The sequence below is a fragment of the Lepidochelys kempii genome, chromosome 20, assembly GCF_965140285.1.
Source record: "Lepidochelys kempii isolate rLepKem1 chromosome 20, rLepKem1.hap1, whole genome shotgun sequence".
NCBI classification, from domain to species: Eukaryota; Metazoa; Chordata; order Testudines; family Cheloniidae; genus Lepidochelys; species Lepidochelys kempii.
The window spans coordinates 19,817,868-19,830,150 of NC_136399.1; the positions used below are offsets into that span (position 1 = coordinate 19,817,868).

Consider the following 12,283-nt stretch of genomic DNA (forward strand, 5'->3'; position numbering starts at 1 on the left):
TGGGGGGAATTTTTAAAGAACCTCGAGTTAGAAAGAGATCTTTAGCAAAAAGGTGCTAACATCAAAGCACGGACCATAGATCTAGCTTAACTTTTCTATAATACAGCTATGTCCTCATTATAATAAATGTACTTTCCTACATGTTGTTTCCTGGTATAGTACTTGGTTCGAGGCCATTTAGCCCAGAGACTGAACAGTTCCTTCGGAGTCCTTACCATCTGTTGGGTGAACACACAGAGAGGTATGTAACAGAAACTCTTCCACAAGCTGATAGCATCCCGTTACAGCAGTGTTTCTGAATTTTATATAAATTATCTTGTTTACTCTTTATTGTTCTCTAGAACATTAAAATCAGTTAGACCTCATGACAAACCACTTGCTCACTAAACTTTTCTGTAACTTGAAGCTGTGGACAATGAAGCAAGGACAAGACAAACAAAGCCAGCAAGCTTCTTCTGCAGTCATATAATGACCAACACAGATTGGTTTTCCAAACTTTGGATTCTCTCCCACTGTGTTTGGGCAGGGGTGCTAGACAAAAAGGATGATTTGTGACTGATCTCATGCTACAGTGAGGGTGATCAAACTTCATGCTTTGGGAGGGTATAAGCTCATTCATTATCTGCCTAAATCAAGAGGAAATTCCCTCCTGCACAGCTGGTTAGATGAATTATGGAGAGGATATGGTTATCATCCTCTGAAGCAGCCAGTATTGACCTCTGGTTGGATACACGGGATTCCTCTTACATACCAAAAGTGTAAATCCCATGTCACCAGAAACCAGAGAAGAAATTACAGCCTCATTGTGCACAGCTGGGTGTGTTTTAAGATTCAGATTGCCACTAGGTCCTTTCACATTGCTCTGTATCCCTTCCCCAAACTGGTTTCACCTCACCCTCGTAAGTGAGGTGCTGGCTAGGACACAGCTAACATATCGAAAGATACAGCTAGCACAGTAGATTTCAAAAATTTGGTTTGGGGATGAGGAGGGAGGGTCGAGCAGAGAAACAGAAGAGTTTGGCATCCCAAAAAGGAGATTTACAAGGTATTACAAATAAAACAACCCAACTGTACATAAGGCAGCTGTAATTCCATCAAGGGAATCTGGCATTTTTGTTTAAGGACATGCTTAGTCATAAATCTTTATAATAAAAAAGGCAGCCAGGGAGAAGTGCAATAGGGAAGGGAGAGGTGTGAATTTCATTTTTATTATTCAGATGTGTGATGAATTCCTATTATTGGAGTAGACAGACTGAGGAATAAAAATAGGAACTGTAAACTCTGGAAGTTAACAGGAAAAATCATGTTGCATTATACACAAAGAACACCTGTCTGCAAAGGCTGGGGGATAGGGATGAATTTCACGACCACATTACTCAAGCTGTGAGTCACTGTAATGACTGAAAATAAACTGGCGATGCCAGGGACCTGCAAGGCAAATATACGTGTTCCATTTCATCAGAGGGGAATGCTTTGGAGATTCAGAATGGGGTGGGAGTCAGAAGTGAGACTATGGAGGCATGGCACCTTCTTACTTCTCCTATTTTCTCTGTGCACCCTCCATCTTATTTTACTGACCCAAACAAGTTTCCAACTCTCATAAGGCTGACACAAGCAGATGTAGTAAGGGATAGCCAGCCAGAGCCCTTCTGTCTTCAGCATCATCAATAAGCCTTCAGACAAATTCCAAGAGTACAAAATCTTTGTTAGTGGAGAAAATGTAATAGGCAGAAAATCCAGTTAGCTTTTTAGATCCCAGGCTGATTACTGTGAAGCAAGCCGTGTTGTTGTAGCCATGTCGGTCCCAGAATATTAGAGAGACAAGATGGGTAAAGTAATATTTTTTATTGGATCAACTTCTGTTGGTGAGAGAGAGAGCAGCTTTCAAGCTTACGCAGAGCTCTTCTTCAAGTCTGGGAAACTTACTCAGGCCTGGTCTACTCCCAGAGACAACTGGGACTAGCTGATGCTGGGGGGGGGGGGGGGGGCACACCGGGAAGGTGGGACAGCCGCCCCACGTGTTGCCTCTGGGAGAAATCTTCCAGCCCCATCTCCGTGGGCCACAGCAGCCAATCTGCTGGCTCCTGAGGGGTTGGGGCCACAGAAGCGAGGAGCACATGCCTCTGGGCTGGGCAGGCCCTGGCCTAGGGAGAGTAACAGCACCACAGGGTCTCCCCAGAACTCCCATGCCCTCATGGACACATCAGCAGGGGAGACATGGGATGCGGGAAATTATCCTAACTCAGGTTGAGCAGAGGGAGCCTACTCCTAGTGCCTTTCCCATCGCCCCCCACCTGCACCCGGCCTGGGGACGCTGCACTATCCTCACCAGAGTTACCTGGAGGAGGGTGCGTTGTTCTTCTCCTCCTGTGCTTCCCCGTCAGCTTGCTCGGCCCCTCTCCCTGGCAGCTAGGCCCTTGGAAAGCGGAAGGGGTGGGATGGAGCTGCTTTTCATGCTGGCTGAGGGAAGCTTATATCAACCTGTAAGCGTCTACACTAAAATGTTGCTCCCGACGACGTAACTTGTCCACTACGTTGACCTAATAACTGCATCTCCGTGAGAGGCGTAGTACTTAGGTTGATGCAGTGAAAGCTTAGACGCTGCGTTACTTACCTTAACTTTAGTGGCATCCAGGAGGTGTCCCACAATGCCCCATTGTGACCGCTTTGGTCACTATTTTGAACTCCACTGTGAGACGGCCAGGTACGTAGGTACACGCTCCTCCTCTTTTAAAACCTCACAAATTTTAAATTCCATTTTCTCAGCATGGAGAGCTCACCTAGTAACTGCCAGCTGACCATGCCAGCTCCATGCAGTAAATGCACTCCTGCCTGGAGTACAGAGGAAGTGATGGAACTCCTGAGTCTGTGGAAACACAGTGCCAATCCAGCCATAGAAACACTGATATCTACGAGCAGGTCACTCAGGGCATGGGGGAGAAGGGCTACAACAGGGACATGCAGCAACGCTGCGTGAAAATCAAGGAGCTGCAGCAGGCGTACCAGAAGGCAAGGGAGGCTAACAGTCGCTCTGGAGTTGAGCTGCAGACACAAGGCTTCTACAAGGAGCTGCGTGCCATCCTTGGGGGAGACCCCACCACAACTGCCAAGAGCCCAGTGGATACTTTGGGGAAACTGGAATCAAAGGCCCCTGCAGTGCACAGTGAGGTTTTGGACAAGGAGGAGGAACATGGGGGACAGACGACTGGGGATCCAGTGGCGCGGCGAGCCAGGACCTCTTTCTGACCCCAGAGCAGTCGAGCGGGTCTCTACTGTCCAGCCCTGGAGAGCCTGATGCAGGGAAAGAACCTCTGGTAAGTATGCCGTTTGCTTTGATATTGCGGAGACACATCTATTCGTTTACTATTTTTCAGTCAGGCTAGAAGAGGTAGTGAACCAACCAATAGAGGCAGAGTTCCTATCTGCTTCTCATTCCCCTGTACAGCTAGGCAGAGGGGGCCCTGTGGAACAGTTTGTTTACATGCACTGGGATGTCCTGTGAATCCTCCACAGAGAACTCGAGGAAACTTTCCTGGAGGGAGTCTGCAATCCTCAGCCGAAGGCTTCTGGGGAGGGCTGCCTTATTTCTTCTACCCCGGCAGGACGCTTTCCCACACCAGTAAGCAAATACTTCAGCAGGCACCATTGCAGCACACAGGCTAGCAGCAGACGCATGCAGGACCTCTTCCCTGACTGCCTCCGTTACGCTCAGGAATGAGACAGCTAAAATTTCCCAACTCCAAATGATTCCCGACTGATCGGTAGCAATCTGGTGTGGCCAGCTTCCATACAGCGATAGCCACTTTCTTCTTCTCCAAGAGCGTGGCTCTTATTTTAGTGGTGCTGTGCTGGAGGGCTGGGGACACAATTCCATGAATGTGGCCTTGAGCATCTGAAAGCTTTGCAGTCACTGCTTGTCATCCCAAATCAGTGCTTGTTTCTTGGGCCCAGAACCAGTGCTTCACCATCTGGCAACTGCTCGGTGAATGCCAACAACCTTGAATTGTTTCTTTCTTTGTCCATCAGCAAGGCAGCCTGCAAGGGACTGTCATATCCCTCGCAGCTCCTTTGGTGGCTCTGAAAATACTGAAGGACCAGGCGCATTGTGTTTATAATGGTCAGCACAATACTGAAAAGCAGTGAAGGATCCATGCCTCTCACAGAGATGGCAGATGTGCAGGTTTGTGAGGCTTTTGAAAAGAGGCGTGAAACATTGGGGGATGCAGATATCATGGGACGGAGAATATCATGTTACCAGTATCACAGGATGCAGATATCATGGGATGGTGAAACCATGTTACCAGTCATCCCTGCGCAAGTCGATTGCCCCATGAGGCTTTGCAAATCCTTTCCAAAACACCCTGCACCACATGGTGGTGAGTTGCACAGTGGGATAGCGACCCATGGTACACTGCTCTCAGCATCGATGCAAGCGCTGCTAGTGAGGACACACACACCCCAACACAAGGAGCATAGTGTGGACATGCAAAAGCGATTTAATTACTGTGGTGGCTGTACGTCAACGTAATTTTGGTCAATTTAATTTTGTAGTGTAGACAAGCCCTCAAAATGGAACAGATGGTCCATTCAAGGTGAAGTGGTCCACTAACACCCTTCCAGTCATAGCGAGAATTAAGACTCCCTATGACTGGAGAGGTGGTAATGGGCCACTTCGCCTTGAATGGTCCCCTTGAAACGTGTATTAACTCCTTATGCTAAACTATCTGTTCCATCTTGTATTTAGCTGTGACACTGAGTATGTTTTTCAGATGTGAAGAAGAGCTCTGAGTAAGCTTGAAAGCTTGTCTTTCACATCAACAGAAGCTGGTCCAAGACAAGATGCTACCTCACCCATCATGTCTCTCTACTGGCAAGCAGTTTAAAATAAAGATGTCTTCTCACTTGTAAACTGAACCAGTTTGATGTGAATTGCAGAGAACATGAATATGGAACCCCATGATATCATTTATAGAGTCTGGACTTTTCGACTGCAACTGCACTTAAACAGCAGCATTAGTTTCCAACACTGAGCAGTATAATACAGTGGAGAAGGACACCTAGTGTTCGGGGCAACTCTGGACCAGATTCGTGGGAGAAATGGGAGTTTGAGTGATGGATGCATGTAGAATATTTCATGCTTCAGGGAAACATACTGACAAAAGGACAAATACATTATATTATCAAAGCTTTTACACTGTAGTCATCACCATGATATCTGATCGCCTGCTATACAAGGTCTTGGAGCAAAATTGGTAGTGACAGAAGGTTACCACTGTTATTGTTCCTACACAAAGTGAGTTGTCTGTTCCAAGTTCAGTTTCTAATGGACAGGGGACCACATCACAAGAACCGCCACAACAACTGACACTAATTGGAGCTCTTGTTGGGAGCATCAGAGAAACCCAGGGCAGAACTCCCCTGTCACCACCTTGAGGTGGCTTGCTCCAGTGCAGGGATAAGGCACATTGGCCAGGTACAGCATGCGAGAAGCCTGCGCTGCCACTGCTTGTGCTTTACCTGGTCCTGTGGAGAGAGGACACCAGCCCACCGGGCTGTCAATCTAGCATCCTTCAGGAACACTAAGTTCACGTAAGTCTTGTATTCGGGTTTAATTCTACTCAGATGTACCCTAAGGTACAGTGCTGGCAAGGGCAAGTCACAACTCACCAAGATACCCCTGTGTTTTTTTCTGTAGTGCAGTGACTGGGCAGTCCTTGTGAGCCAACAGTAGCTGTTTAAGTTGAGCAACTTCATTCCTCAGTAGTGTAACTTCATTCTGAGGTAAAGAAAACAACATGTACAGGGATCATGAGTGTTCAGAATAATATCCCTTAGCTGTGGCAGAATACTAACATGTAGACTCTTCAAAGTTTACCTCCAAACTCTTGCGTCATTTGAGGTCTACAGACTCTGGTCATCACAAATTAACCCTTAATAAAAAAGTTGTGTTTGTGAGTGAGTGTGTATTCAAAACAAGCTTTGCAAGGTTGTCCTCTTACAGACCTGTACCTTACCAGGAAATCCCACATTCCAGATGTAAAATTAGTCTGTATGCACTTGCCACCACCACCAATGGAAGAAATGCTAACAATAAGAGTCAATGCAATATTTTGTTGAACTTGATGGAAAGCTAAAAATTCAAGTGGCATCTCTCTGAAGGCCAAAAAGGCTTTCTAAGAGGACCATTAATGAGGACTGACCATGAACAGCTATACAGAGTAAAACCGTATCAGGGACATCTGTTCTTTGATATATCAAGGGCCACACCCGCAACAAAATAGGACCTCAAGTCCCACCTCAGGTTGTTCAGAACATGACAGCCACTCTTACCTTTAATATGGAGAAGGAGTCTGTAGGTGTCAGCCTGTTATATACTTGAGTGGAGGCTGCTCAGACCTACATCTATCCATCTAAAGTACTTACTATGGCTCCCATTTAATAGGTGGTGAACTGAGACACAGAGAGCCTAAGTGACATGCCCAAGGTCACAAATTGACATGCCCAAGGTCACAAATTTGTTAGTCTCTAAGGTGCCACAAGTACTCCTTTTCTTTTAACAGAAAGTCTGTAGCAGAGGAGGAAATTGAATCCAGGTCCCAGGTTTGCACAGTAACCAATAGGCCATCCTTTCTTTCTGTCACCTCCCCACAAATAAGGTTGCAAGCAGCGGTCCATTCTGAAGCCAATTCCATACCTTTCTCATTCCTTTCAACACCAAACCAAAAAATGTTCATGCTTTCAAAAACTTTAGGTTAACTCTCAGCTATTAGTGGAAAATTTTCCCCCTGAGAATTTCAGAGAGCATGTTTGTAATTGAAATTTGAGATGTGCTTAACATCTGTCCCCCCTGTATCTGGAAAACCCAGTCAACTGCACTTTGAAATTGGCTAGGAAAACAATTTCTACAATTATCTTGTGACAAGTATGACGCTGGCAGACCAGGTCATGTCAGAGTGTATTCAGGCCAATTCACTTGTGTATTAGTATAGATCAAAGCAATTGTTAAATGTATATGTGCTTTGGGTGTTTAAACTTCATAAAACTAATGGGATGTTAAGTGCATTATTTTCTCTCATCTGTATCCTGTTATGATGCGACATCAAACATTTACATTGTAAATACCGCTGTAACTAAATAACTCATCAGACATCAAAGAAGCCTTGTGGAATGCTAATGAAGGACTTTATCAGAAAAAGTGCTAATTACAAAGCAAATAGCCATTGTGTCTGATGACTGGAGGTCTGAGACTCAAAGTGCATTCCTCACTCACTGTCAAAGGAAAAGCCCAGGTGGGTAGAGAGACTGACAGCTTGCTTTCTGTGAGAAGAAGCTATAAGAAGGGATTGAAAAAAAGATCCTGCATCTTTGGACTCTGACAGGGAAGTGTACCAGATATAAAGCAGAAATCCCCAGAGACAATCTAGGTACCCTGGAAAGACTTTTGGGAAACTGGCAGTTTACTATGTTGCTGCCACCATTCGGAGTTACAAACTGTGATTCACCTGGACAGATATTTTAGCTGCTTTAATCTCTCAATAACTCTCATTCTTTTTTCTTAGCTAATAAACCTTTAGTTAATTTACTATTGGTTGCCAGTGCCAGGGTTGTCTTTGGTGTAAGATTCAGAGTACCAGTTGATCTGGGGTAAGTGGCTGGTCTCTTGGGACTGGGAGCAACCTGATGTGGTGTGATTTTTGGTTCAAGTGACCATTATCACAAAGTTCTGTTTGGGTGGGTGGCCAAATAGTCTGGAGAGTCTAAGTTGGTCTGTGACTCCATGGTAAGACTGGTACAGTGATCCAGGAGTTCACGTTTGTTACTGGGTTGGTGAAATCTAATCATAGAACATAGCACCAGCTTGGGGGATCTGCCCTGTTTCTGACAGTCTGCTTTGTGGCAGGCATTCACAGTTGTGAGCCACTCCAGACAGTGTGACAAAGAGGATGAAAATATCGTAATTAGTGCTATTGAAGCACACTGCATGAGTCACTGAAAGCCAGTGGGGGAAACAGCCCACACTGGACGTGAGTTCAGTCTTCAGAATCCTTTCTGTCCTTGGTCTGTCTGCTGAGAAGGGACTAATTGCAATGGGAAGGGAATTACGCATCGTTCTGCTTGGCACAGCAGGAGAGAGGCTGCCAGGGAGCTAGTTATAGCTCCCCAATTTTCAAGGAGAATCTGAACTGCCCTGGGCTTCAGCTGCAGTTCCCTCTTTGCTGGCCTGTGGTTCCAGTCCCAAGCAGTGGAAAATAGAGCAGAAACCAGTTACACTGACTTTGTGCCAGTTGACAGCTCTTCCCAAGTTAGGGGAGTCTTCATTTAGGATACACCAGCTTCCTGGTGCCTTTGCACTGTTCCAGCACCTATCTTACGTTGCTGGAGCAGCTGAATGTTCCAGGGTGCAGTCTTGAGAGGATGAGTGGCAGGGCACAATGCTAAATTCTCCCTTACCCGCTTCATCCTTCTCAGGGCAAGACTGGGTGCGCAGCTCTTATTTATTGTGTGCAGCGGAGGGGGTTGGAAATGCTGATACAAAATTCCACTTGCTCCTTTTCTTTCACCTTTGGCTTATCCAGGACTTGATGATCCTTTATAAATACTGGTTTCCATTGCCAGAGGCACATACACAAGCTTTTGCGAATCAAGCACAAAAAATGTAAACATCTTACAAAAAAACCCTGCAACATTTCTAGCCACTTGTCCCTAGGGATTCTGGTTTCTCACAAACTAAAGACCACCACCAGAGCACACAGTGCCTCTGGCACCACGGTAAAAACGTCCTCCTTGGAGTGGAGGACGCAATGCAGCCAAGCAGATGGACTCTGACTCCATGGTTACATACTCACACTCAGCTGGATGTTCTGTGTCGTGAGCTCCTCTGCTTTCTTTTCCAGGGAAGATACCCACAGCTTGCGTTTCTGACGGCAACGAGAGGCTGCAGCGCGGTTCCGCTCCAGGAAACGTTGCCTGCGCTCATCCGGGTCTTCATCCATCGTGCGTCTCCGCCGGCCACCGGTGCTGGGCGTGGGCTGAGCAGGGGAAACCTGGAGTTAGGACAGAAGGAAGAGAATTACTGAAACAAACATACACTTGATTAAACCAGACAGTTATCCACGCTGATTGTACTGAGTCCAGAGCAAATTCCAACTGGCTTGGAGAGTCAGGATGTAGGATCCGTCAGATGCTGATTCTGAAACTAAAAAACACTCCATTTTTCCACAGCAGCTTCCAGTGTTCTCAAGGTACTTTACCGACATTAATGAATTAGGTCCAAACAGATTTGTTGAGACTTATTCTACAGACAGGGAAAGTGAGGGAGAGAGATTAAGTGACTCCCTTAGGGTCACGCTGGGAGTCTCTGATGGAGACCCAGGTTCCCTGATTCTCAGTCCTGCACCTTATCCAAAAGCCCATCCTTCCTCCCAAACACCGAATCTTGTGACACATGTTGATGGATGGGCAATATGTCCTAGATGCACAATGAAGTTTCAGTTCTGGGCGACTATCTCGGTGTCAGGATGATTTGAATATTTTTAACATACAGTGGAGATCTCTAGACAAGTGGTGGATATTAGATTATTATGGGTTTAGGAGAGGAACCAGATAGTATTTCTTGTAGTGGATTAAATATGCTCACTTTTCTAGCGAGACTACAGTTTAAATCCCACCTCAGCTCATTAAGTGAAAAGAAGTTGATTTGCCTCAGACTGATCTTCAGTAGATATTTGTCCATATCACAAAGCCACCACCCCAATTTACAAGGACAAATGCCTCAAGACTAGAACAGCAGGGAAGCTGGGAGGGTGAGGAGCGGAGTTAGTATCATGGATGGGCAGGAGGCAATGCTGCTGGTTGGAACCGTGGCCAGGGAGGAGTTGTGAGGGAGAAGCCTGCAGAACACGTCTGGTTTAATCCTTATTTCCACCAGCACTAGAATTCAGCCCCTAGCATCTGCCTCAGCCAAAAAAAAAAGTTAAAAAAAAGAAAAAAATAAGGACTATTCAGCTTCATATTGTTGGAACTTACCACAGGTTACAATGTGAGAGGGAAACAACTCAACAGAGCCATCTTTACAGATATACATGACACTATTGCAAGGGAATATGGGCTTTTGTGTAACACAGCCAATCTTCAGCTGTGCTCTAACATCATTGTACAAAGTCTGACAGGCACTTAAGAGTGGATTCTGTAACACTGCAATCTCCTGCTGTATTCTGAGGGAACAAAGGAAAAACCAACAAGGACAAATCACCCCAGACTCAGTCCTCCCAGCACTACTGCATAGGCTCTATAATTACACAGCCACAATGTGAGAGCACAGTTACACTTCACTACTCACTGTCAGACAGCATATGGATATTAAACTTTTGGAAGCCTTTCTAACTGATGGAGCAGGTGGCAGTTCTGATGGAAGGCTGGCATTTGGTTAGCTGGCAGGAGCAAGTGGGGTTGATTGCCTAAGAGGGGAGTGTTTAACCCTAGTAATTAAAAAGGAAAAGACAGCAAAACACTCTTTCTAAACTCTAGAACACATCAAGTAACTGTGCCTGTTGCCTAAATCTAACTTGCACTGTTTGACAGTGATGGTAACAGAAACTACAAAAAGGAGTGTTTCACACACATTAAACCCCAACCCCCAACCACCCCACCCCCAAACCCCACAGCTCTGGATAGCATATAGGTCTGAGCAGAGAGTGACAGATTCATGAGGTTATTCCCCACTCCTTTCCTAGCAGACTAGAACTCCCAGTATCTTTGCTTCCTCCATCATCATCTTAAGCCATCATATCTTCAAAGATTAAGAAGGAGCAGACCTGTGGCTGAGCGGGAGAAGGTGCATCTGGGTGCTGGAGAAGTATCTGACCCTGCTCTGGACGTGAGGTCACCATCGTGCTTGCTGACCCCACAACCATGCTGCTGCCATTCAGTGAGGAAGAAACCTGGTGCGTCAGGCTGGCCTTCAGTCTCTGTAAAATGAGAGAACAAAACTATCAATGGGATTCAGTGCTTTTAACCAGCCTTCTCCATTCGCCTCAGAGACACAGGCCCTAACATAACTTATTCTTCACACTTTTCAAAGGAGGATTCAAATCCAGCCAAAAGCTGTTATCATGTGGCAGGTGTTGGGTGGCCCACGTGAAGATAGATGGTGGTTCTCAATCCAGTTCAGAACAGACAGGTGTCTGCATCACAAAATCACTACAGCAATTGGCACTCATCAGCTCCCCAGCTGGCAGTCTCTGCAGAAGGACAATGGACCAAATGGACTGTGGAGACTGAACAGCCTTCAGATGCTAAGAGGTGGGTCTCACACATGGGGAGGGACACAGAAGGGAGGTCTTCACTAACACAATCACTGACCCAGATGAAAGGAGACTGAAGCATGGGCATATATTTACACACACATAACAGAGTTTAAGAATTTTTACCCTCCTATCCCCCACAATGGTTCTAGTTTCAGCTCAGTACACGAATGCAGAATGAATCTTTGCAAATGCCTAGCTAGTGTGGAATTGTAGTAGCCGTTCCTGGAAGCACCAAGGTCACTGCAGCAATGGAGCACATAATAACGTGGAAGCCCTCACTGCAAACAAGTCCACTCTAATATTATTTCAGCAAGACAAACGTGGTTTCACCATCTTTGTATCCAAACTTACTTTTCCCTCCGCCTCATCCCTACTTTCCTTCTTCCTCCTGTGTGCACCGAGCACTTGTGCTCTAAGAGCCGGGGAGGCGGAGAAAGAAATTCCTTCATAAATCTACAGTTGGAAGAGCATCCCACTGAAAACCATTACTAGAGTACTCTGCCAGATCACTACACCACAGCCGCTCCCCTCTTGGCTCTCTCCCCCCTGCCCCCATCTGTCATACTGGAACAGGAATCCACTGCTTTACAACATGTCCCATATTTAAGATGGGATCAGGAATCTTTGCCTTGACAATAATATGTAAGGTCCATATGGCAGACAGGCGGTGCTGGGTGATTTAATGAAGAACAACTTAATACTCTTATATATTTATAACACCTGCTCTCAGTGTTCCTACAATGGTTTAAGATACTCTTACTGCTGCAAAGGATTTCAGTGGGGAGCAGTCTAAGCTCACTAATTTGGGCTTATCTATTCAAGAGCTTTTGGTGTCTCTTTAGAAGGATGAGCGGGTCATGAGTATAGAGATTCTAAATACACTCTTTTCTGGAGGGTCTAATGGAGATAAGTGAAGGATTTTACGACAATTCTATGAATATATCCCCCAAAGCAATCTCCCCGGCACAGGTCAATAG

The 12,283-nt window shown here is 45.9% G+C and overlaps 1 protein-coding gene across 6 annotated transcripts in view; it reads right to left on the reverse strand.

Annotated features, from left to right (window-relative positions):
* ATF7 (activating transcription factor 7) overlaps positions 1-12,283 on the reverse strand; it is a 108,107-nt gene that overhangs the window by 14,516 nt on the left and 81,308 nt on the right. For 5 of the 6 annotated variants that reach the window (XM_073319013.2, XM_073319015.2, XM_073319011.2 and 2 more), the window contains 3 exons: positions 10,815-10,967; positions 8,847-9,044; positions 5,668-5,776 (listed from right to left, as the gene is read on the reverse strand). In XM_073319013.2, coding sequence (XP_073175114.1) covers positions 5,668-5,776; positions 8,847-9,044; positions 10,815-10,967 — 460 coding nt within the window. The remainder of the gene's footprint in view (positions 1-5,667; positions 5,777-8,846; positions 9,045-10,814; positions 10,968-12,283) is intronic. The other variant, XM_073319016.1, reaches the window with a different exon arrangement.